The 25957-nt window shown below is 38.5% G+C and overlaps 1 protein-coding gene across 1 annotated transcript; it reads left to right on the top strand.

Moving 5' to 3' along the window:
- Positions 1 to 522: 522 nt before the first annotated feature.
- HLTF (helicase like transcription factor) lies at positions 523 to 25674 on the top strand (the record flags this gene model as incomplete). Its single annotated transcript, XM_084267161.1, has 24 exons — positions 523 to 572; positions 889 to 1099; positions 1671 to 1837; positions 2194 to 2327; positions 3275 to 3375; positions 4208 to 4282; positions 4482 to 4673; positions 4813 to 4908; positions 5815 to 5863; positions 7084 to 7171; positions 7826 to 7905; positions 8722 to 8811; positions 8973 to 9070; positions 10927 to 11070; positions 11870 to 12008; positions 12768 to 12903; positions 13202 to 13381; positions 13810 to 13931; positions 15176 to 15354; positions 18493 to 18621; positions 19981 to 20093; positions 20449 to 20629; positions 23873 to 23953; positions 24607 to 25674. 24 exons carry the CDS (start codon positions 523 to 525, stop codon positions 24757 to 24759), a joined length of 2988 nt encoding a protein of 995 aa, XP_084123287.1. The 3' UTR covers positions 24760 to 25674.
- Between the last annotated feature and the right edge of the window lie 283 nt (positions 25675 to 25957).

Raw genomic sequence — 25957 nt, 5'->3', positions numbered from 1 at the left:
GATTATACAGCCCCTTCAGCCGTCACGGGCAATAGCAGCCAAAGCTTGTTACGCCAGGCTCTGAATAACTGGTCTATGGAAACTACGTATTTTAATTGGCAGCACTCTTACACCAGCCACGCGGTAGGGCAGTTTTAGGGCATGCCACAGGTGATGATTGTCGCGTTTCATCTGACACTTGTACTGAGATTATACTGTTAGGTGTTACTTGATGAAAGCATTTGTTAGCATGTCTGTCTTAACTGTAGCACGCATTATACACAAGGCCCGAGCTGTTTCTGTCTCTTGGTATGTGGTCCCTTTGCCAAAAGGGGCACCTGCCTGATGAAGCCTCTGTGGGAGGTACATAGTGTGACTGCGTGGGTTGTGTTGGATTATCTCTAAAGGTTATTATGTTATTAATGTCAAGGTGTGAAGGTAAGCTTAATGACTACATAGGGAACAGTTGTTTTAGCATTCCAACTTGTGTGGATACAGGTGTCAAGTTCTGAGTTAACTGGTTCTGACAGTTTTTAATCTTAGATGAAAAAGATTTATGATATGAAGATACATGGAAATTTTGCTACACCCAGGTACAGTTAAAGATGTAAGTAAATCTGGAGAATTCTTCAAAGTTGTTGACCAAGATAACCCTGTGAGGGAAGGCAGGCTCTAATGCACGAGACTTTTAGTTTAGTCAGTTGTCAGCTATTTATTGTAATGGGCTTAAACTATTTTATTTGGCATTAAAAAAGGCAAAGTCTTCTCCCAGTATGAACCTTTTTTTAACGTTTCCAAGGAATAAAGTTGTAAAACTGGGATTTCTAGGTAGCCCTGTATAAAGGGGTAAATTAGATTACAAGGATGCTTCGTTATTATGATGATATTGCACGCTTTGTCTTTCTGCAGAGATTCTGCAAGAGGATATTCTCAACAGAACATCCATAGAGGAGAGAGAAGTGAATCCCGTTTTTCCTCTTCTGACTTTTACTCTGGTCTTCAGTTGGAAGACTCCCTCTCAGTGGGAGGTGCTTCTGGAACAGAGGAAGATACAGACTCAGCTCTGTTATACGGAACTTTGCGAGGAAGCGTTGTTGGATTGAGATACTACACAGGGGTTGTAAGTGCATGATACATTGCAAAGCAGAAGAGAAAGGTGTCGGTTTCAGTAAAAACACCTTGTAGTTAGTTTCAAAGATCTCTAGAACTTCTGACCGAGTATAATTTTAATAGATGCTTTCTTTCCTCCTAACTTGCTGTATTCAATGTTCATCATGGAAAGTACTTAATTACATTTTAAATTAAAATTTTAAATAAAGGTAGCTAGTTTTCAAATGTGGTTTAGTTACTTGGTAGCTCTGCTCACCCACATAAAGCAAGAGAAGTGAATGAAAACAAGGAATTGGATAGGTCTTTGAACTCTTTACACAGACAGAATGGCATGTTTATCCCCTTACCAAATATGTTACTGGTTGAAAGTACTTCTTGCTCACTAGCTGACGTCTATCAGGTAGCTTTTCTGTAATGTTTGGTATTTTAAGCGAGTAGTAGGTTATTTGACAAAACAGAATGCTATACCAAATGAAGGTTCATGGTATTTAAATAAATAAGCTTCTGTTAGCTGTTTCTGCAAATGATTTCCAACTAAATGAATGTGTTCTGCTGTGCATTTATTTCTTTTGCTTTGCTAGGTTAATAACAATGAGATGGTTGCGCTTCAGAGGGAGCCCAATAATCCTTATGATAAAAATGCAGTGAGAGTAAACAATGTGAACGGAGAGCAGGTAGGCCATATCAAGAAAGAACTGGCGGCAGCACTGGCAGGCATTATGGACAGCAAACTAGCATTAGTTGAAGGGTAAGTGTGGAGATCATGCTTTTGATTCCATGAACGTAAATGATGGAAACTTTCTTTTTTGCTACAGTAGAAATCCTGTAAACTCTAACTTTTTCTTTTTTGACAGAAATGACAGCTGTTGGTAATATGGCTAGAGCTTCACTCCTCTTCTGTTGAAATACTTGCATACAGTTTGTTCTTTCCCACATACCGTAAAATGTTGAGATACTAGTGAGAGCAAAATGCCTAAAGATTGTTGTGAAACTTTTTTAAATTAACTGCATATGGTGGTTTGTATAAAAGGTTTTCACAGACTGAGTAGTTATACCTCATATAAAAGGTCACTGCTCTGAGATTTTTTTCCTGCTTTTTGTCAGGGTTGTCCCTTACGGAGCAAAAAATGCCTTTACCATGCCTGTACAAATGAGCTTCTGGGGAAGAGAGGAGAACAAGGAAGTAGTGCTAGACCTGCTAAAAAGGCACGGATTCAAGTTGGCTCCTCCTCTGAAAGGCAAGTGTTGAAGTTCTGGGGTTTATTCCTTTTTAAAATATTCATATGGAACTTGCCACTGGTAGGAAAAGTCTATGGGCTTAATCCTTGCCATAGATTTTTAAATATAGTTGGGGAATTAGTGCACAGCCCACAGATACTAATTTCAAATTACTAGGAAGTATTCTTTTGTCCTGTATTTCATGTTACCTGCCAGCAACTGGAGAGGCGTTCAAGCTGAGCAAACTCAGAAATAAACTTGATTCTGTAAGTTCCTTAAAAATCCATAATGATTGCTTGCGTTTTTTCAGACTTGATTTTTTTTTTTTAAAAGGTTATTTTATTTTTTACAAAACAGGTTAGAACCTTTTTGTGGGATGAGAGTGTCAGGGACAGTGTGCTGCTTTTTAGCAGCGCTGGGGCATGTATCCTGCTAGTGAGGTGTGAGCAAATGTCTCTGAACGTAGAAGCTTAGCAGATCTGATGCTTTGCAGGGCCAGCCTCACACAAAAAGCACCCGTGCTTCTGAGCATAGGCTTTGTGGAAGCAGTGAGGAGGAGCAGTAGTAGTAGACAGGAGTAAGGATGTGCGCAGAAATAAACACTTGGTGAGGGATGTTTCATATAAAGCAAGATTTCCAGTTTTTATAGGCTCCGTTGGGCACGGTTAACAGAGCAAGTTTGGACTAAAAAACCATTTTGAGGTACCAGTTACACTGTCACCAAATCAAATTTCATGTTTTTTAAGAAACATGGTTATCCTCTTGAAGGATCCAGCCCGTAGCTCATTGCTTTGTGGCCCTCTGAAAGTAAAGGATAAACTGATGCTAAAAGACAAATTAATGGTGAAGGATACGGTCTTCATAGCCCACAGCCTGGTCAGCGTTGTTGCTCATGAGCCAGTGAAATACCGAAACCGGGAAGCTGCCATACTGTTGTGTTTCAAATTGCTCTCTTTTTAATGGCAAGTAGGTTCAGAATGTGGTGTTGGGTCCAAGTGGATTTCTGGGAGAGCTGGTCCAAGTTACAGTGCCCCGGTTCACGCTGCGGTGCAGTTGACAGCTGAGCAGGTTTGCACTTCATACTTAACCCCTGGAAGTTGGAATTTTAAAAGTGGGGACCTTTTTAACTTTGTTATGAATAAAACCATGCCGATGAATGTGAAGTCTGTTGCTTTTTTTTGTTTGTTCTCTGAACCACAGATTTGTTCTGAAGACATCTTGAACTTTGGAACTCTTCCCTTTTTTTGTACCTTAAGCAGACATTTTTAGCTGTGACAGCCTTGAGTCTCCTGTAAAGTTGGTTGGGAGGTTTTGGTTCTTTAGTAATTTTTTAACATTGTTGCAGTGGTGGGTTTACTTTACCTTTTCTTTTGCTTTACCAAAAATAGAAAAACATATAAAGCTCTTGAATGAAAATAAATTCAGAATTCTAGGCTTTCTCTTCAGATTTGTCCCAGGGTGATTCCTGAAGGATTAGGGGGTGCTTTGTTTCTGGTTTTGCCTTTTGTTTGCTCTTTCAAATTAGACTGAAGTGGTTACTTCTGTTAGTGCTGTAAAAGGATGTGAGCGACCTGATCTAGTAAAGGTGTCCTTGCTTACTGCAGGAGGGTTGGACTAGACGACCTTGTAAGGTCCCTTCCAACCCAATACGTTCTATGACATTTAGCCATCCCTTCTCAAGCTCTTACTTGTATTGGCATGTATTTGTCTTGGAAAAACTGTATTGAATTGTATATAGCAGCAGCTGACAAACATGTTTCAGCAAGTAGGTCTCAAGTGGTAGAGTTATCTGTTCTGATTACCATATGACAGGTAATTGTAACATAATACATTGCTTATCTAGTGAGTTTACTTCTAATTGCAATGATTTTAATTGCAATTTCCGTCTTCATTTATGCAGCTTAAAAGTGAATTTGACAAATTGTTTGAGGATCTGAAGGAAGATGATAAAACTTGCGAAATGGAAGGAGCAGAGGTATTCCTCTCAGTAGAAATTGTTTTCTGTAGAAATATCAGTACTTAAACATGCAATGTTTAGATGCGTATTTGCTTTGGATGCAGGATCAGAAAAATAATCAGTAGATACAAAGGCCTCTAAAAAAAAAAAATTCTTCCAAAAATGGAATGTCATATTTATATGTGAAGAGTGTGTAATGTATATCTGTAACTTGCAGGCTGTTGGCACAGTGTTGCTTCCCCATCAGAAGCAGGCTTTGGCTTGGATGGTTTCACGTGAGAACAGTAATGACTTGCCACCGTTTTGGGAGGAGAGAAGTGACTTATATTACAATATACTTACAAATTTTGCGGAAAAGAAACGACCTACAAATGTTCATGGAGGAATACTGGCTGATGATATGGGATTGGTAATAGTATTTACCAAGTTTGTGGTTTTTTGGTTTTTTTTTTTTTACATATAAAATACGTGTGTGTTTTTCTTGATTGGTTGGTAATTTGGTTCACTTCTATTCGGTGGAAAATACAATGTTCTCTTCTGTTATGCAGGGTAAAACGCTTACTGTCATTGCATTGATTCTCACAAATTTTCAAGATAGCAAGCCTCTTCCTGTTGAAAAGGTCACAAGTGTGAAGTTTCATCAGGTGAGATGGAAGAAAAAATAGTGATAAGAGAGAGAATAGCAACGGTTAATAAAAGAAAACCCCCTGTGCCTAACAGCTTTCTGTATGATGACATTTGTATACGTTTTGTAGAAAAGGTTATTCAGGTACATGGAATAAGAGGAAGAATAGCCATAGATTAGTTGAAGGTAGGTGGACTATATTACTTCAGAGTACATGATTTGAGGTGTAAACTGTTGTCTTAGAAGCATATATTTAAGTATACTACAAGGAGGAATTTATGATGGCACAAACACCTTCGATGTGAAGTTTTATAAATTCTTAAGTTTCTTACACATTTCTGCTATAGTCAAGTTATGACCACACAAATACAAGTGGTGTTTTTTCCTGGGGGTTTACGTGCATAGCTCCTCTGTGTTTGGAGGTAGTGCCTGAAACAACCAAAACAGCAAAGAGAGATCCTTGGTGTGAAGTATGTAAATGGACCTTGGTTTATATTTTTGTCAAATGCTTGGAATGAAGAGAGAAGGGGAAGCTACAGTTAGTGAACTAACCTAGGTGTGCAAACTCTTCTTAGGTAGTATAGTTCAAGTGCTTTTTCCTTCTGATACGGTTTTCAAGATGATGAAATAAACTGAATGATAGGATTAGGTGGTTTATTATGCAATATCCCCTCACAGTTTTACTGTAGTTGTATAAATTTAACAAAATAACATTCTGAGGTCGAAGACAAAGCATTAAATGGGAAATGTTACTGTGTGTTTTAAGTGTACTTTTTCAGAACCCTTAAGTGACTGACTGACCCGCTACTGAGCGGGTCTTTCATGTTTGAAAGCAGTAATTAATCACCATGATTGGTGTAATAACATTGTTGGCATTTTTTCCCAGTTGCTGCATTAAAGAATAAGTGTTTCTGTTCTTCAATAGGAATCTGGTACTAAGAGCATGAACAGCGTTGGACTCAGACTATGTAAAGGTGACAAGAAGTCCAGTAATGTTTGCATGATGGTGTTATTACCTGGGTACTCACAGTCTGGCCAGTGCTAGTCTTCACAAACTGTTGACAAACTAAGTATCTCAGAGAAGTGTTAAAAACTTACCTTTAAAGATGTCTCAGTTTACATAGGAGAAGATCAAGTGTCCTGTGAGAAAACTTTCCCAGCAGGGTGCAGTTATCACATCTAGGAAAGGGATTCTGGGTTCCTTTTGCTTTCCTTTTTTCCTTCCTTGTAGACAGAATTTCTCCCTTCTCTGGAAGGGAGAAAATGCAGACTTTGGGGATCAGTACGAGTGAAAATCAGAACCTTCACCAAAGCTGAAATGCTTAGCAGCAACCAGGACTCTTTTTGTTGCCCTCTGCTCCCTTCTCCCTGCTGCTGAGCATCAGGCTCTGGATTTTAATGAGATACTCTTTATAGCAGTGAGTGAAAAGTCTGTTTCTACTATTACTTAACCTGAGAAAGTGGTGATAATGTCTTCCAAACTCTTACGCACCTCCACCCCCAGTTCTCATTCTGCTGTACATTGATACCTATTTCCTGAGTCTGTGCAAATTTTGCTGTCTTAAGGGTTGTGGGTTTTTTGTTTAATACAAAAAAGTATGAGTTTACTTACCTGAGTTCTGCAAGTGCTGTTGCCTTCAGTTTTGATTTCAACTCATGCTAATGTGTTTTTTTTGCATTTGCTTCTGGTATGCTATCACTGGGAGAGTGCAGAGGCAGTGTTTTGTTCGTTACCTGATAGGAGACCTTAAATGCCCAACAAAACAACCCCCTGCAAACCTCCCTCATCCATACCTGATGTTACAGTTAAAAAAAGTTTTAGGCAATGAAGAAATGGCTTATTAGCAAGGTCTGACCCATAAAAACCTTCACCATTTAGCATTATTTATAAAACTTTACAGTTAACAGTACAGTGCTTACATTTAGCTTTTCCTTTTTTTTTTTCTTGGCAATTAGTTTTGACCACCTGGAAACTCAGTGCACCTTTTATGACTTTGAAGCAATCTTAATTATTTGCAAGAGTATTTTTACTTTTAATTTGTGATCACAGTATCAGTAGTATTCTCCTGTGCAGAACTAAGGTTGTTTTAAAGGAGGTTTGTACTTGTTCTTGAACAAGTTATGTTAAAGTTGGTTTGATAACTGAGCTGAAGACTACATATTTTTCATAAATACCAATTTCTTTCTTATGAAGACTCTAGCAGTGTGATGGAGCCTGGTGTTTCTGACCTAAAAAAGTGTGAAAATACTCTGCTGAAATACTCAAGCTGTCTTCCAAAAAGGTAGATAGCTGTAATAATAATAGATTTTTTTGTTGTTTTGCTACGTAGATTTTGAGTAAAAAAGCGATACTTGATTGTGATTAACCTTAGCCTAAAATGTAATCCTGTTCTCACCTTTTCTCTATGTTATACTTCTGCTTACATTTATCATAAATGTATTTATGATAATTTTTCAAAGCATTAATTCATTCTACATTGCTTGCCTGACTGCATGCTTGGATGTCTCCTTCAGTAGTAAAGGGGTCTAAACAGTGTGTGACATCTAAAAAAAGTGGGAAGTTCTCTCTCTTCTAGTATTGGGTTTTTAATTGGTTTAAGAAATACCTGCAGGCATGCTTCTAGCAGGCAGCTTTGAGCTGATGTTGTGAAGCTTTACTAAGGTGTTTGAACTGTCCCATGGCACTAGCCCCTTACAAACTTAGTGATGATCTGTTGCAAGTTACTTGAGCAGCATTCACCCTGCAGCTCTGTGTTCTATGCTTTCCCTTTCTCCAGCCCTTCTAAAGGGAAACTCCTCAAATCACAGTGGTATATAATTTGCAGTATCAGGTTCATTTGATTATTGTATTGAGATTTAATATGTGTATTCAGGCAGTAGTGGAGCTGTGTGGTTTTGGCTTATTTGAGGTTTTTTCCTTAATTATGCTATGGTAGAGATAAAGCCAAGAAACCCAGGTATTCACAAAGCAGTGGCTTGGGAGAGTCTGAAGAATGGCTACTCCAGCAAACAGAAAGTAAGTTGGAAGGATTTTTTTGGGGCTGGGTTTTTGTGTGGGTGTTTTTGGGTTTTGGGGTTTGTTTTTTTTAATTGGTTACTGTGACACCTGATGTCTTTCTTTAGCCAAACTGAAAAATGATTTCTAATGAACGGGAAAAGGAATTAGCTACTTGAGGTTTTGGGGAATTTTCTTATTCAACCAAAACTTTATGCAGAAAATTTTAGTAACTGCTGAATAGAAAGAGTGCTTTAGTTATAAATGTTCTAGTTTGTTTCCTTAGCTGAAGGAGTGTCAGGGTCCTAGGGTTGGAAAAACCTTAAAAAAAACTAAGTCCATCTTTTGTGGTATATACCTAAAATGTGATTCATGGCGAGGCAAGAACACGTATAATTTGAACTAAATATCTTGCATGGAAGAAAAAAAAAAAGGCAGTGGGGAGCTACAGGTGCTCTAGGTAAGCAGATGAGTTTAAAGTTAAAGTGCTTGTAGTGAAACCTATGCTAAACTTGTTTTTTTTAATGACTGGTAAGCTGCATTCCTCTGAAGATTCATAACCTGAATTAGATGTGAAAGATACTGTATTTCTGCACACACACTTGTCAAGAGTTTAGGGAGTATCTGGATGCTGCACTAAGCCCTAGGCTTAGTTTTAGGTAGTTCTGTGATGAGCAGGGAGTTGGACTTGATGAACATTATGGACTCAAGATATTCTACATTATTGTATTGGAGAACTGATTTGATTAACTGGTCTGCCTTCTATGGAACGTGTTGTGAAAATAAATGCTTGCATGAGCTCTGCATGGTGTGAAAAATGTGTTTGGCTTTTTGCAGCAGCATCTTGTGTTACCCAAGAAGGTACAGAGTTTGCATCTGCTGTTCTGCCTTCATCTACTTGTTCAAAAAGACAAGCAAAGAGGAAAGGTAAAGAAGGAATAAACAAGTAATATTAATTTCTGAGGCTTTTGAAGTTGAAGCATTATACATACTTAAAAAGTGAAGCTTATGTCTTTGTAAATTGCTTTGTTGCTGTTCAGATAAAGAAATTTAGAAAGGTCACTAAATATGACTATTTTTTTTCTCAGGGACTGCAAGTACTCAGTCAGTTCAGAAGAAATATTCTGATGGTAGCCCCAGGGCAACACTGGTTGTATGTCCACTCTCTGTCCTAAGCAACTGGATTGTAAGTGTAGTCTCACATGCTAGTTAAAAGGTTGTGGTTTTCCTATTTTTATGAAATGGAACTGCTTTCACAAGGGAGGTTTATTTGACAGAAACTAAAAGCTGGAATAGTATTGTAATGAGAATGCAGCTCCATGAGTGGCGAGTTCACCACTAGCAGAAAGAGCGAGCTAGCTTTCCGTTCCCTGTATTGACTAGGCAGACTGACTTTGCCACTTCTAAATATGATGTAATTCCTTAAACCTGTAGAGGAGACAGGTGTGTCTTCCTTCATGCTCAGAATAAAATACGTTACCAGTAAAGTACCATAGTATGGGATGTTTCATTTGCTAGAGGTGTTCAGTAATGTGGCGGTGCGGTGGTGGTTTGTAGCAGTAGGTCTATAGGGTGAACAAGCAGAAGGGACCTTCCAGGTCTGTCTCTGTTAGTTAAATTTTTGTTTTGTGACATTTTCAATACCAATATTGAAGGGGTATCTTTAACTTTTAAGTTACGTTTTGTTTGGAAGTCTTAGCTGTCTGTGGTTAGAACATTAGTAAGAAAAGGAAACAATTAAATCTTAGGCTATAGGCTAACATTAAAATAATTAGATTGAAATAATCTAATAGGGAAACATGAAATAGTGTAAAAAAAAAAGTACTCTTAGTCAATTCAGAACTGAATTAAGTAATGAAAAAAATGTGTGAGTCTGGTACTTTAGAAATCAAATTACTGATTTTTGTTTTTAATTGGCTGTCAAAATTGCAGCATGCTGAGTGCTTCACAGAACAAATGTAGAGAATATAAATCCTGGTTTTAAAGTGAATACTTCGGCAGTTGTGCAGTCATTTATGTTAAAACTTAGGTGGTTAACCCAGTAAGGGAAAGAAGCTATAAATGAACATTGGAAGAATAAAAGGTGAAGGTAGACAGTGGGGAAAAAAGGCATAAAAGCTCTTCTGTTACAGTTTGAGAGGAACAGTGGATTTCAAGTGCATATACCATCAGGATGTCATTTAATACTGTGTAAAAAATAGAGCTAGAGTTATCAGAATGTGACACACTGTCTATTGCACCCTCCACTAGCCCAGGGTGCCCAAAACCCCATCCAACCTGGCCTTGAACCTGGCCAGGGTTCTCTGGGCACCCTGTGCCAGAGCCTCCGCACCCTCACAGGGAAGATTTGTTTTGCTTTTTTCCTTATATCTAATCTAAATCTACTCTATTCTGGTTTAGCTCCCTTTACTCCTTTATCACTGTCCCTCTACAGCTTTCCTATCAGCCCCTTTTAGGTACTGGAAAGCTGTAATAGTGTCTCCCTAGAGCCTTCTTCAGGCTGAACCACCCCAATTCTCTCTGCCTGTCTCTACAGCAGAGATGCTCCAGCCCTTGGTTCGTCTCTGGGCCTCCTCTGGACTCACTCCAACCATTCTGAGTCCGTTTTGTCCTAGGAACCCCAGAGTTGGATGCAGTACTCTGAGTGGGGGTGGTGGTGCCTTGGTCTCACCAGAGAAAAGGGGGAGAATCACTTCTTTTGACCTGTTGGTCACGCTGTTTTTGATGCAGCATGGGATGGGATTCACTTTCTGGGCTGTAAGTGTGCGTGGCCGGCTCATGTTGAGCTTTACATCAGTCAGCACTCCCAAGTCGCGCTCCTCAGGGCTGCTCTGGGGTGATCACGTTTTGTCTCTCTTCTCACGTGGGCAAAGAGGTAAATGAAACCCAAATGAGAAAGTCTACATCAGTGTGTGTAACAAAAGCCAGTCACAGAGATAGAGGTGGTGTGTTTTTAGTTAAGGCGACTTTCAGGAATTTTATTCTAACAGTCCTGTCCTAATGCATTATCTTTTGGATGACTATTTACAATGTTTCTTTCAGGATCAATTCGAACAACATATCCACCCAGACTTTCATGTAAATATTTATGTTTATTATGGTTCTGACCGTAGCAAAGATCCATCAGTTCTTTCAGAACAAGACATTGTGCTGACAACATACAACATCTTAGCTACTGATTATGGAGTAAGTAAATGAGAGAACCAGTTCTTTGATCCCTTGCTGTTTAAGACTCCCAGTGTCTGGGCTAATGATGGCAGTATATTCAAATGCTACTCTGGTAGGCAGTCAAAAAGTTACAGCTGTAATTTTGCTTTACATGCTTTCTTACAGTTTTGCTGTGGTAACAAAGGGAGGTTTTTACTGATTGCTGTAGCAGAGAAAATTATTTGGCTGCAATTACAACAGCTTAAGGACGAGACTTTTTAAGGGTAGAAAATGTTAGTGAGTATCTAACTCTCCCCAAATCTCAGTGGCACGAGGCTTTCTTCTCTGCCTTCCCCTATCAAATTCAAAGCATGTGGAGCATATAAAAACATAATTCCATAGTTCTGTTGCACATGGCCACACCAAGTATCTCTTTGCATAAGATACATTTATAAAGTGGTATGTTCATAGAAATTCCAGCCGTTTTAAAAGCCTGAAGCTGCAATCTTTAAATATAGTATAAACTTTTAATTTAGTCTCTGATTACATTTTCCATATGTCTGTCTTTCATAGCCTTTCTTCTTTTCAGGTTTAGCTTGTTTTTGCTACAGGTTATTCCTTATATTCAACTATGAGAAAACTGATAATGTTTTCTAGGAATCATTAAATGCAAAACAAGGAATGCTTCATTGGTGGCTTTTCTCTTTGTGCTGATAAATAAACAAGATGCGAATAAATACTCTCCATTATTAGTTGTGGAGTTGTTATATTAATACCTTGCATAATCCAAATTGTGAAAATGAATTTTGAGTCAGAGTAAAAAACCACTTTGTTTCAGATCAGAGGTGACAGCCCTCTACATAAAGTCAACTGGCTGAGAATTGTGTTGGATGAGGGGCACACTATCCGAAATCCAAACGCTCAGCAAACTAAAGCTGCCTTAAATCTGGAGGGACACAGAAGATGGGTACTTACAGGTAAAAGTATTTGACAGAGGAAGTGCAGTGCATGTGACCTTAATATAACACCATCTTGTGTTTCCTGTGTGATGTTTCAACTTTGGCTTTTTCTGGGAGATGGTTAATGTTTGTGCCTGGTTAATTTCAATTGCTTTAAACTTGGTTTGAGCAGTGATTTAGAGGTGTTGTCTTATCGTTGCGTGTTTTATTTCGTTGGCTTGTTTTTGTGGCTTGTTTTTTGGTTTGAGTTTGGAATTTTACTAGATTTTTACTTTGTTTCTATACACAAATGACTTTGAAATAACTTCATAAACAGTTTTGGTGGAAATGCAAGTGAAAATGGACGTATTTGTGAACTGGCGTGCTACATCTGGTTAGAAGGTCACACCCTTTCTTGCTTGAAACTCCGTAGCTTTTTGAAATGTAATAGTCATCCTAAAATCTGGCAGTGACCGTGCAGGCATATGAACCTAAAATGTAAAGATCATGATGTAATCACTGCTGGTGAAGCTGAAATGGAAAGATTGATATCTAAGTCTTACTAGGACAGAGAGCTGCAGTTTTCTCACTCTCACATGTTTAAGCTTTTTGTAATACTTTAATTTTACAAATAATATGTATTATACTTAATGACGTGTTAGCCTAATGAGGAGATACCTTTGGTTTTGGTGGAGTTTTTTTGTTTGGTTTGGTTTTTTGTTTTTGTGGGTTTTTTAAAGTTTTTTTTGTTTCTCTGAGTTTTTACAATCTTTTTGTGTGTGTTTGTTTTCTCTGTAGGTACTCCAATTCAGAATTCTGTAAAGGACTTGTGGTCTCTCATTTCCTTCTTAAAACTGAAACCTTTTACTGATCGAGAGTGGTGGCACAGAACAATTCAACGTCCAGTCACAATGGGAACTCCAGGAGGACTTGGGTACAAAGTGTTCTCAGAGGGTTTGTGAATGAGTATGACTGGCAGCACTTGGGTTATGTGACAAATTAATGTTTCATATTTAAAATTTAAATGCATTTGTCATAAATATTTTTTTTAGTTCACATTAATAAACCTTTGTAAATAATTTGAGTTATTTAATATTTTAGATTAATGAATTATATTGTGCTACTGGGTTTGGATTCTGTAGAGAGCATGTAGTTATGCAATATAATGAAAAAACCCACACAAACCAGCCAACCCCAGCTGGGAAATATATTATCTATATATCTGTTTTTAGGCGTTTACAGTCTCTGATTAGGACTATTACCATTAGAAGAACTAAAACAAGTAAAGTGAGAGGAAAACCCATTTTGGAGTTACCAGAACGTAAAGTACTCATTCAGCATGTTACACTTACAGAGGAGGAGAGACAAATCTATCAGACTGTGAAGAAGGAGGGCAAAGCTGCTATTAGCAGGTAAGTAGAAGCCTTTCTTAATCCTGAAGACTGAAGTTTGATGCCACGCACTTGTGTTCCAGAAGTTTGAATTATATTAGCTCTGCTAGCAAAGTGTGTCAGTTTGTATGATGTAAACTAATAATTGAAAACTAGAATAGCATGTGTTCAGTTCTCCAAAGAGAAGTAGAGACTACTGCAGAGCCATATTACAGCTCTGTCTTGTGAGAAACAGAAAGGGATACCAGATAGATAAAGTACGGCCTTAAAATTTCTGTCACCATGTGCTGGCATTTTCTATCTTGTTTTAGATGAAGATTTGAGAAAACATATTCAATCAGGAAAGTGAAAAATCAGAATATCATATTTAACAGCTAAACTTGATCACTTGATACCAGCTATTGCTTCAAGGTATAGTTTTTCATACTACTAATAAAACTCTTGTTCAGATTTTTCAGTGAAGGGACTGTTCTAGCTCACTATGCTGACATCCTTGGTGTCCTGCTCAGATTGAGACAGCTTTGTTGTCATCCTCATCTCTGTATAAATACATCATCCAGTTTTTCAGCTGGTGAGTGAATACTTTTGGTGCTTCTTGTGCTTCTAAAAATAGGGCCTGCACTTTGTATTCAAGAACAGGCCTGTTTTCCAGGCCTTCTAGCTTCAGCCCTCCGCTTTACAGCTTGGATTATTGAACTTCTAGCTTTGTTAGCTTTGGGGTTTTTTGTGTCGTTGTATGTTTGTGTATGTTTGAGAAGTGGATACTTGAGCACACACTGAAATATGAACAAAAGCAATGAATTATGAATAGTCAGGAAGGCCAGCAACAGGACTTAATAGGCTTTGAATGCCTGGTCAGAAATGACCAGAGAGGACTTCAGCAAAGCGAAATGCAGAAGGCCTGTTAAAAAGCAATGTGTCTGTTGTTGTAATAATTTACAGAAGTGCTTTCACAGCAAATTTTTTTGGGGGGCGCCTCGGGAGAGAAGATGCAGAGGAAATGGCTCATAGGGTGGCAGCCCTGTCAGCAGAACTGTTGCCTCTTCAGCAGAATAGGAGGCTATCAACTTTGTTATGACTGTAAGGAAGGGTGAACGCAGTGGAGTGAGAGGAGAATGACATTTTGGTTTTGACAAGCCAACTGCACAGCTGCATAGTGTTAAAAATGATATGCATTTCTTTCAAAAGAAACTGCAGTCTGTTTGAAACTCTACATTTGAAAACTGTCAAATTTAATATTTTGAAAAATCCTCATTCAAGATGCCACTGGTGTAGGTGTGACTTTTTGTTTGTGTTTTGTTAGGAAACCAAAAGACTATTAATATACAGTCAGCATCTTTTTTTAGAAGATTATAATCTATCTTCCTGAAAAATACAGTGAGAAAACTACTGGGTAATTGTTTAATAAGCTTTCAGAAATGAACTCATAAGTATGATTTTAATTTCATATTTGAAAAAGAAACTTCTCTTAACTATAGTGCCATATATTACATGTGTCTCTAGTACTGTTACTGCTTGAACACCTGCCATATGAATAGTTTTTTGTTCCCGTTGTGTACTTAATGCTGAGCATGCAGGTGAGGTTCTTTGAATTCTGATTACCGTTTTTCAAAATGAGATTACTCTTCATGTGTTTTGAAATAAGGCAGAACTTTCTGTAGTACTTGGCAGCTTGTATTTCCCTATGTTGTAGGCTAGTTGTGTATAAAATGTCCTAATTGTGTTTTGATCAGTGGAACTGCATTGATGTATGCTAGCTCTGAGTGCTTCCTATATGGAATTCTCTGTTTCTTAAGTATCTCTCTCTCTTGGCAGATAATAAAACTCCTGAAGAACTGCGTGAGATGCTAGTGAGTAAAATGAAGTTGGTTCTTGCCTCTGGTTCGGATGAAGAATGTGCAGTTTGCTTGGAATCACTGACTCTTCCTGTGATCACACGCTGTGCGCATGTGTTCTGTAAACCATGTATTTTTGAAGTCATCAGAAGTGAACGGGTTGGTTATTCTATAATTACAATTATAATTACAATGAATTGTAATAATTATTCAAAAGCAATGAACTGGTATCATCAGAAGGCCATCTATCCACCGTTCTTGTAAATAAAAAATGGTGAGCAATATAAACCTGGCTATCATCAACTGGGTTATAAAAACTCAGCTACTCTCTCTATAGTTTGACTTCAGGCCATCAAACGGAACAGCGTTAAGATGCCATCAGTGTTTTCAAAGACCTTTTCCGCCTTCCACCTTTATCCTTAGGGTAAAATTCTTGGCAGCAGCGGAGCACTGTGTACCTCCATGTGGCTGGATGCCTGTTCACTGTTGGTGTGATGCACGTATGTGTAGCTGTGCTTAAAAAAGGCCAAAGATCAAAGTGTATTGGCAGTTGGCTTTTGAGCTAAAGTCACGTCTACTCCCCATCTTTCATGCTGGTAACATTCAACAGTGAAATAGCTGCCTTGCTAGAGGGCCATCTTTACAGGCCTTCTGTGGATTCCAGAGTGAGCTTGTGAATGAGTGTCTTCTGGGTGCTTTTTTGAAAAGCACGGTATTTATTTTTCTTGTGTGCTTTTAAGCTGTACTTTCCCTTCTTGTTTGCACTTTTCTTTCTAGGGCAGTCTGATAGCTTGGTAGTCTTACCGTCTGTATCCAGTGCTGCTGCGTTTCCTCTCTGGAACTGTTCTGCCTCCTACTCAGCCACAGTAGAGCTGCAAGTGCCAGGCTAAACCTAAGTGATGTTCTTTATACGAGGCTGAAGGGAACAAATGAGTCCCTGCTTGTGCGCAATCAGTCAGCCTAACAGGACAGAGGTAGGAAGTGTTGTCTGTCTGGCATGTGGATTCTCTTTGTTTCATTGCCAGACTTGCAAGGTTTTGATGCAGATTTCGCATTTCAGAGTTTCTGAAAATTTTGAGGAAAAATAGTGATGTGAAATCATTCTCTAAGGAAAGAGCACTTGCAGAAGCCTTTTTCCATCACACAGGTTCTTGATGTGTCTGTAGCAGAGTCAGCGCCCCTGCTCAACCGTCAGGTTTAGGTGTGCAGAGAAACTAGGTTATGATGTGGTGGAACCTGTATTACAGTCAAATTATTCACTGTGCTTTGCCTAGAAAGGCCCTTGGAATCTGCAGAACTAGGGCCTTTGTCCAATCCCACATTGTTCTGGTGATTATTTTTAGAGCGGTGAAGACTGAACACAGGTAGGTGTAGACTCTGCTCTTTAGATGTGTACTGACCTAAGTTTATAATGCAGTTAAGCAAGCCTTTCTTGTATTCAAAACTATTCCTGATCTAAATCAGTTCCCATGGAAGTTTTTGCAGCTTCCAACCAGAACACAGGCTGACATCTAAATTCCAGAGCTGGGGAATTCACTGTTGCCACGTGATAGGTATTTATCCTAGTACTGCATCTCAGTCGGGTAGTTCCTGTGCCTGAATGGTTACAGTGCAGCTCTCTTCTAGTAGATGGCTCAGCAAAGTACTGCAATTACTACCATAAAAACAAAGCAAGAAACACATGCCCTCCTGTCCCAAAACACCATGGGTTCAAACAGGATTCTTCCAGGCAAGAAGATGCCTGTGGTTTCTAATCTTAAAACAACTGACAGCATTAAGCTGTCAATGAGGAATGGGATATGAAGTTGCCATTACAATTAAAGGCCAAACTTTTAATTCAGCAGTTTTGAATTAGAAAGTTGGAGACCATTTTTCCTGTATTTACTGAAATTTGAAATATTTTTAGTACTTAACAGCTTGAGAGTTAACAGTCTTTGATTGAGGCTAGCTTCAGAGTTGTGCAGGGTCCTATGCAGAAGTCCTAATAAAGGTATAAAATCTCTACAGTAATCTAATGTCTTTGTGTATTAACTGCATTCTTGAGAAAGCTTGCCAGATAAGCATTAAAACTGCTTTTCTTCCAGTTATGGATTGTGAGACACTTGTCACGTCCATGCGCTTTCACTGCAAGTCATCTGTGTCTGCCTTGGCATCGTTCAGCTGTGTTTTGGCTACTTTTGTTGCTTTTACTTACAGTACTAAATTGGGACAAGGGACGCAGAAGGATGTGAGTTTTTAATAAAAAAGTCTTTATGACTGTTGTTAGGATTTTTTTTCCCCAGAATACTGTTTCAGATTTATTACAATTAATTTATTTTGTCTCATCATTGGAGGACTTTTTTGATTGCTGCCAAGTTGTCAATGGTTCACATGTAACTGTTTTGGAGACTTGCTTCAGATTTGTGCGTGTTAAGATTCTGTCTCTTAATGGTATCTTTTTTGCTGCAACGAATTCGTGTATGCAGACCATGACTGCCAGCCTCTTTAACTGGGTAGAGGTTTATTCCAGATTAGCAGCCCACAATGTTCATCTGCTTTGCCAGGTTTGCTTTGCAGCTTTTCTGAAGGTGTCTTGTTTCTGTGGCCATAATGATATATAAACTGAGGTAGCTGATTTTAAAGGGTTGCCCTGTTAGGGAAAATTTTCTCACATCTGTCATTTTTGCATCACAAAGTTGTGTGTTTGTATAGTGCATGCGGTCTCCTGATAAATTTGTGAGTAGTCCTGTGGAGCGCTGTTGTATAAATACTGAACTTTGCCTCATCTAGAGTATGGTTCAGAGAAAAAGCTTTTTGGTGTTATGTCTAATTTTTCATGTCTGTTGGGGAAAAAGAGAAGATACACTGTGTCTGGCCCTGACAAAGCCTATTTCATCAGACTGCTATTATTTCTGTGCAGGCTTTGAGAAAGAGGGCAAAAGGTCACTCTTTGTTTGTAACTAAGAAAGCTCTTTGAAAGACAGTTTATTTTTCTGGTATTTTAGATAGTCTTGTTCCCATAGCACGAGTATTTGTATCTTGAGCTGCTTATTTCAAGCGCAAATATGCTCACAAAGAGGACTGCTTTTAAGGCTGAGTGTTTATAAACTTGTAGCATTTATTTCACATTAATGTTGCCACAAAATATTTTGTTATGTCAGAAATGGCAAGGAATGAATGTACCCCTTGAAGAATTTTTTGTATGAACACAAATAGAATAATTTCGTAAAAGGCCCTTTGTAAGGGGGATCTTTAGTGCTTACTATAAATAAATTGACCTAAGAAGTTTCTTCTAATGTTATCTGGGCTTTTTTGTAGCCAAATGCCAAATGCCCTCTCTGTAGGAATGAGCTTAAAGCAGAGCACTTGGTGGAATGCCCCCTAGAAGAGGAAAGTGACTCCAGTAATGGAAAGAAGTCTGATCAGGAGTGGATATCCAGCTCGAAGGTACATTCCATTGTGGTTTACTTGGTTTTTCTTACGGTTTGTAGAGCAGTCTCTTTATTTGAATATGCTGAACATACTTTACATGTACATAACATACTTTATTATTTAGAAGTCTGCACAGTGTCTCTTGTCAGCACAGCAGAAAATGCATAGTAAAATTTGATCACAAATTTTGCAGCAGGGAAACATGACAAAAGGAGCACCAGTTGTATTGTTACGCTGGTCATTGTGCAGTACACAGATGCGTGTTAGGTGAATGAAAGTTTTGGTAAAGAGCTGTTGCTTTGCCTTTCTTTCTGCAGATAGGGTAGTTCTATAACCACTGAAACTATTCAGCTCTTAATTTACTTTTGGAAACTAAAAATCTAAATTGATCCTTCAGTCCTAAAACTTGTCTAAGGGTATAGATTCTGACCTAGAGAGGAAAGCTAAGTGGGCATCACATCTTCTGTATAAAACTTCTCAGAGAAAATAGCGGATATTCTTCTTTTACTTTGCAGCCCTGTTTTCAAGGTCTGCCATATCTTTTTTTGCCTCACCTTCATTGCATGTGTATGCTGCCAGAAATTAAGTCTTCCTGCTTGTACTTTTACCTTTTTGTTTGGAAAATGCTTTTCTGAAATGCTAAATTTTAATTAGTAATGAAGTTACTGTTCTTTCAAAAGTTGGTTATAAATTTATTCCCTAAAAATCTTCATGTGGAGACCTAAACTTTAGGACATTGTGCTCTAGAATAAATTATGGTGATGGTTGTTTTTTTAAATGTTTGTGTGGTGGTTTGGGGTCTTTTCCTTTTTTTGACCTGGTGCAGTTACTTGCATTCTCTAGGTAGTGGTTCTTTACCTCATCGTAGCTAAACCTTGCATGAGAACTGGCCTTTTCCAAACCTTGCATGAGAAAGATGGCCGCCTTCTGTCTCAGATCCAATTCCTTGATCCTTTTGCTCTCATACCGGTCCCAAGTGTGCCATTTTATCCTCTGTCATACCTAGCCAAGCCTTTTCTTGCTTCTTCAGTATTGTTACAGTAGAGACTTAACCTTGTGGCTGTCCTCTGCCTAAGCCTTACTTTTCAGAGTTCCAGTACGCTGTCCCTTTTTCCCAGGTGCCGAGGTAGGAAGGGCACTTACTGGCCACTATCAGGGTCGGTATGTTCGGAAAATTGGTTTGTGAATCCCCTTTCCAGAGCGCTATCAATCACCCTGTAGTTTGTGATCATTAAATGTGTTCAACCCTTATTTTCCTTTGGAAACTAGAAGAAACCCTACCCACAGAATTTAAGATGGATTCTATCAGAGTACCTGTAGGAGCAGAATCTAACCAGGTCAGAATAAACTGCATAAATCTCCATTTGATTTCAGATAAACGCTCTCATGCATGCGTTGATAGAACTACGGAGGGATAATCCAACTGCTAAATGTCTAGTTGTTTCTCAGTTCACAACCTTCCTGTCACTGATAGAAAATCCCTTGAAGTAAGTAGTATTAATGTAATTTTGTTTTAATAAATATATGCATGTATGTACATATTTATTAATATATAATAATAAATATATAAACAATAAATTCTACAGTGCTTTACAAAGTTCTCTCCAAGAATATAGTATCCTTTTAATTTTTAGAACTTCAGAAGAGGACCAAATTACTTGAGTACTTTGTTTAATGGAATAAAGCCATGAATGTAATTCTTTTTATTTTTTAAATGTATCACCCATTAAATGCAGAGTTTTAAACATGCATTTCAAAGTAGAAGTCATGACCCTAATGTATTTATTTTCTGTTGTCAGAGAAAATGGATTATTAAATTGAACACTTGTGCTTTCTCTTCAGAGAATCAGGGTTCACCTTTACCCGTTTGGATGGGTCAATGGCACAGAAGAAAAGAGTAGAAGCGATTCAGTGCTTCCAAAGCAGCCAGGCAGGATCCCCAACTGTAATGCTTTTGTCTCTGAAAGCAGGTGGAGTTGGATTAAATCTGACAGCAGCTTCCCGAGTGTTTTTAATGGATCCTGTGAGTACCGGGATGTTAATAATGATCTGGCTTCATCGAGGTGAAGCTCCTTTGGTGTTTTCCTAAGAGGTAGAAGGAATGTAAGCCCCTCTAAGAATGAAGACACTGATGAGCGTCTGTTGAAGGGCAAATGAGGCTTTTGTTCATTTGTTTCCCTGGCATGGTTTTGTTTTAACACCATAGTTTTGTGCTCTCCATTTATTTACCATGAATGGAAAGAAAGGTAACACTTGATATCTGTTTTTCCTGTTGTTTTTCCTTTCTTTCTCTTTTGAATGTAGCTTTCTGGTTTTTCTGTTTAATAACTAGAGAAGCCATAAAGTGGAATTTCAGAAACAGTATGTTTTTCTGTGTTATGATACAGCACATCTTTGCTCTAGTCTCTCTTCTATTTTTTTTTGTGAATCTAGAAATAGACATAAGTAGTTTTTGTGGAAACAGAGATGGTGATATTTAAATTAAGAATTTTTTGTTCTTTATAGCACTCAGGAATGCAGAATTAATTGTAAGGAATAAACATGTAAATTACAGTTATTGACAGCAAAATGGTATTCTGAACAGAATCGTTTCATGTCTTGTGTCACTGTACAAAATTCACTTGTTCTTCCTCTCTTCCCTACTATTTACTCCTCTGCTCTGGTTTTTGACAGTTGGAAACAAATTCTGTAGCTGGTCCACTTGCAAGCTAAATAGTATAGCTTAGTACTTGGGCATCTGGTAATGCCAATAGTAAAGAAAAAGTACTAGCTTGGACATAAGTTTAGTGATAAGAATGAAGACAAAAGCTATTTACTTAATAAACTAAAGGAATTATATATGAGTGAGAGTATGGAGAGGCCTCCTTGGATAAAGCTTTTTCATTAATTGTAATACATCTTCACAAGTGGCATTGAATAGTTCAGTTGGAAGGGACCTACACCACCATCTGATCCAATGTCTCTTTTTTTAAACCAGTTCTCTGAGTAAGAAAACTTTTGGAAAGTCCAAAAGAATTTTCGTTTTGTGAAGATGGTTGATAAGCTGTAATGCACATGCTGTCCTGCAGCAAGCAGTTCCAAGAAAGCTAACCATTGCCAACGCTGAGTCATCTACAGTATATAGTTACACCTCACAAACCAGAGACAAACATCATTGCAGCCTTTATACACCAACCATAGTCCTGCTGGTAGCTGTCCTGTGGTGGCAGCCATCCCAGGTGGCAGTCGTTGACTGCTTGTATGTGATGAAGAGGCAGTGGGAACACATGGTCCTTTACAGTAGACACCACTTTTGAATGCTCAGTGCCAAATGAGATGCGATCATGCATTAGCATTCCTGGAAGTGATTTAGCAGCAATAATAGGATTTAAGCAGCAATGCCTCTGGAGTTAGTGCAGTAACTGGTTTTTCTACTCAAGTTATGTGGCTTTGTTGTAGCTTAGAGGCCTACGTTCTTTCTCTGAGAGGTCTCAAACCACAGTGCAAGGAAGGAACTCTTATCCAACCACAACCTACTTTCTCCCCATTTTTTTTGTTAGTTTATATATGCAGTCATATCTGCTCACTGGTCAACTTTAGGAAGAAATGAGACCCTTTAATGTGAGAGTATCACAAGTGCAAAGATGTTTATCTGAGACTCAAGTTTCTTCATGTTTTCCCATGTAAGATACAGTTCCCTCTGTATGAGATACTGCAGAAAGGCACAGAGGTACTTCAGTTAAGTTTCCCTTTGGACTGATGAAAGAGTGGGAGTAGTATGCTTTGGTCCTGCTTGACTAGAGCAAAACCAGAGCGGAACATGCTTGTGCATGTTTGGGCTAAGGCTTTCCTCAGGACATCATCTTGTCTATACAGTCAGATTAGAATTAGAAAGGTTGGCAGTATGTAGCGTACAGGAACATTTATCTTGCAGCCACAGATACATAATTTGCTGCCCTGCTGTTTGCTACCTTAGATGGGAGAAAGAAGACTTGCAACTTGGTATCTTAAGTGTGTTCAGGCATCAGACATTTTTAGGATCTAAAATGAACTTTTTGTGATAGCCTAGTGATGTTTTTTTCCCAGGTTCTATAGAAAGGAGTCATCATTAAGAAGAGTACCTGAGTAACTTTGGGTATGTGGGTGACATGGCAGTGCAAGCCTATTGCACAAGACAACAGTATTACATTTAACTATCCATCCTGTGAGAACCAGCAGTACTATACCTTTAGATTGTAAAAACATGCTGGACAAATGCAGAGCACAGACTTGGCATTTTCCAAATCCTTGTTTAGTGTGACATTGTAAGCAGAAGTAGGAACAGCTATGCTATGATTGTGTTCAGCAAGTTCATTATATACCGAACTCAGTGATTAGTGCATATAGTAATGGAAGTATGGGCTTACTTCACTGTCAGGGGAGTTGGTCTGCTGATAAATAACCTTCTGTGTTCAGCTGGTTTAGATTTTGCTATCAGGAAAAAGGGTACTCGGCAGTTAATAAATACAATGTTTATTTCAAAATTAAAATAACAAGATTGGTTTGGTATGTCCTAAACACCTGACAAACTTTGTTTTTAAAGCATTTACCTTAAGTTCCAGCTTGTTATGAGTGGGTAACAAGAGGTTCACAAGGCTTGCTTTATAGCAGGGTACTTAAGAGTGAGACATTATGTTGGGAGTTAATTAATCTGCAGAAAGAGAGCTGAGGGTACAATAAGGTCTTTATGATTCCATGTGGATCTTACTATGTATTTTGAAGGGAGGTTACAGAATCACAAGGTTGGAAGAAACCTTTGAAGATCATCGAGTGCAACCATTCCCATCCTAAGCTAAACCATATCCCTAAGTACCTCATCTACCCTTGTTTTGAACACGTACAGGGAAGGTGACTCAGCCCCTCCCTGGGCAGCCTGTTCCAGCACTGACAACTCTTTTCAGTAAAAAATTTTTTTCTAATATCCAATCTAAACCTGCCCTGGCACAGCTTCATGCCATTGCCCCTTGTTCTATCTTCTGTCACCTGGCTGAAGAGACCATCGCCCACCTCTCTACAACCTCCTTTCAGGTAGTTGTAGGTGGTGATAAGGTCTCCCCTCAGCCTCCTCTTCTCCAGGCTAAACATCCCCAGCTCCCTCAGCCGTTCCTCATATGATTTGCCCCCCAGCCCCTTCACCAGCCTGGTTGCCCTTCTCTGCACTTGCTCAAGGACCTAAATGTCCTTTTTATGGTGGGGAGCCCAGAACTGCACACAAGTTATTTAACTTGTTCCTTGCTGCTGCTGGTAGGCTTGGAATCCTGCTGCAGAAGACCAGTGTTTCGACAGGTGTCACAGGCTGGGTCAGAAGCATGATGTTGTGATTACTAAGGTGAGTTGAGAGATGATCTGTTGCATCGTTTTCTGCTAATGAGTGAAAAAAAAATTTCCAGAAAGCTTTAGTGTATTATTAAAAGCACTGTGACAACGTGTCTCTCACCAGTAAACTTAAATTGCAGTGTGATTTTTGAAGTGTGGGCTTCCCACTGTAAGATTTCATTAAATGTAACCTATTCCCTGTGAAATAATAATGTTGGAAATCAGCTGTCCCTGTTGAGGTATTTGGAGTGACTAAGATGGGACAGGATTGCTCTTGCCAAGCATGGTTGTTTACTGTCCTCAAGGTATGTAGAATGCTTTTACATTTGTCACAGCAGCTTGTTCAGTTGCAGAAAAGTGGCTGGTCTGTCTTACTGAAGTACCCAGTCACAAAAATATGATGTGAAAACCTGAAGACAGGTTCTCTCCTTTACAAGAGTAGCAAGAGATAAATATTCTTCTATTACGCATTTAAAAAATAAAAAGGCAAAAATTTAAAATGCCCAACCTTTCCCTTCAACTGCTTTATAACCCTTCCCTCTTGTGTGTTCACAGAGTAGTAATGAAATATTGTAACTTTCCTCGGGGGGACTCAGCTTTTTAATGCCTCTCTTTTTTTTTCCTAATCATGTCATTGCAGTGGGCTGCTTTTTTTTTTAATTTCAGTTCATTGTGAAGGATTCAGTGGAAGAAAACATGCTGAAAATTCAGAATAAGAAGAGGGAACTTGCAGCAGGAGCCTTTGCAACCAAGAAGCCTTCAGCAAGTGAAGTAAAACAAACCAAAATTAATGAAATTAAGGCTCTGATCGATTTATAGCTTGAAACTGTAGTATTTTGAGTAATATATTTGAATATTCTACTTAATACTGCTCTTACATGTCTCATGCAAACTTTTAGTTTTGCTGTCTGTGGTCAAAATATAAATGCTTCAAATAAGTTGCAAAAATTAGTTTGCCCCTTAAATTTTAATTTAGAAATGGATAAACTGTTTTGGACCCCAGAAATCTCTCCAGTGTTCATTCTTTGAGATGTTGCCTATTATGTACAACACTTAAGAATACATAAAAACCTCTCAAAAGCGAAATGCATATTCATGTTTTCTAACTTGTAAGAATTAAATCTCTTCAGCAGTGAAAAGGTAACAAAAGGTAATTAATGTGCTTTGTCTTTCAGCCAAAACCCTTAAGAAATGAATTAGCTTCATGTTTCAATCTCATTATTTCCCAATAACCAAACAGAACATCTGGATTGTCTCAGAATGGGTGGTCAGCAATCACTTAATAAGGAATTCTTACTTTTGCAGATTATGTTCTTTTTACTATTTCTGAATAATACACAGGTGCATCAGGGAGTTCCTGTGTTGATTACTTCCCTGAAGCTAGAAAAAATGAGGTACTTAAATTTGTAATACACTTTATTTCAATATTTTACTTCCCTTAAACAGTAACTGTTTTTTTTGTAAAAGGTTTTGTGACTTGGATAAAATGGTACAGTCACAGGCTCGGATGGGTAACGTGCTTTCTAATCATCTCTGTGCACACTGAGCAGTAAGACTCTGCTGTGTGTAAGGTGGAATATGACCTGTTTGCTTGTCGGTGAATCAGTTGGCCCTTGCAAAACCAACTAAACAAAGCAAATGACTTTAATAGCTGCCAGCTCTCTAACAGTTTTCCTGCACTGCTAAGTGCTTTTCCAATCCCACACATACGTCTTAATGGAATGCTGATCTGAATTAATAGTGGAAGAATTTAGCAAAGTAATAAACAGCACTGAAGAATCTCAGATGAATATTAGTTGTCTAATATTAGTTGTCTGTTCCTTGTATCTCTTTCCATGATTCTGGTCTTACATGTTGTCTTAACACTGTGCTGCCTTCCCTGTAACACTCAGAATTGGCGACAGGGATTGCTATGTTTAGGTCCTGTCTAGATTCTATGTTTAGATTCAGGAAGTATGCTTGGCAGCAAAGAGATGGAATCTGACTTGCTTCTAATGTAACTTTCACCTTTCCTAAG

Source organism: Gallinula chloropus (genome assembly GCF_964237585.1).
Source record: "Gallinula chloropus genome assembly, chromosome: 8".
Lineage (NCBI taxonomy): Eukaryota > Metazoa > Chordata > Aves > Gruiformes > Rallidae > Gallinula > Gallinula chloropus.
This window is presented reverse-complemented; position numbering and strand designations above follow the sequence as displayed.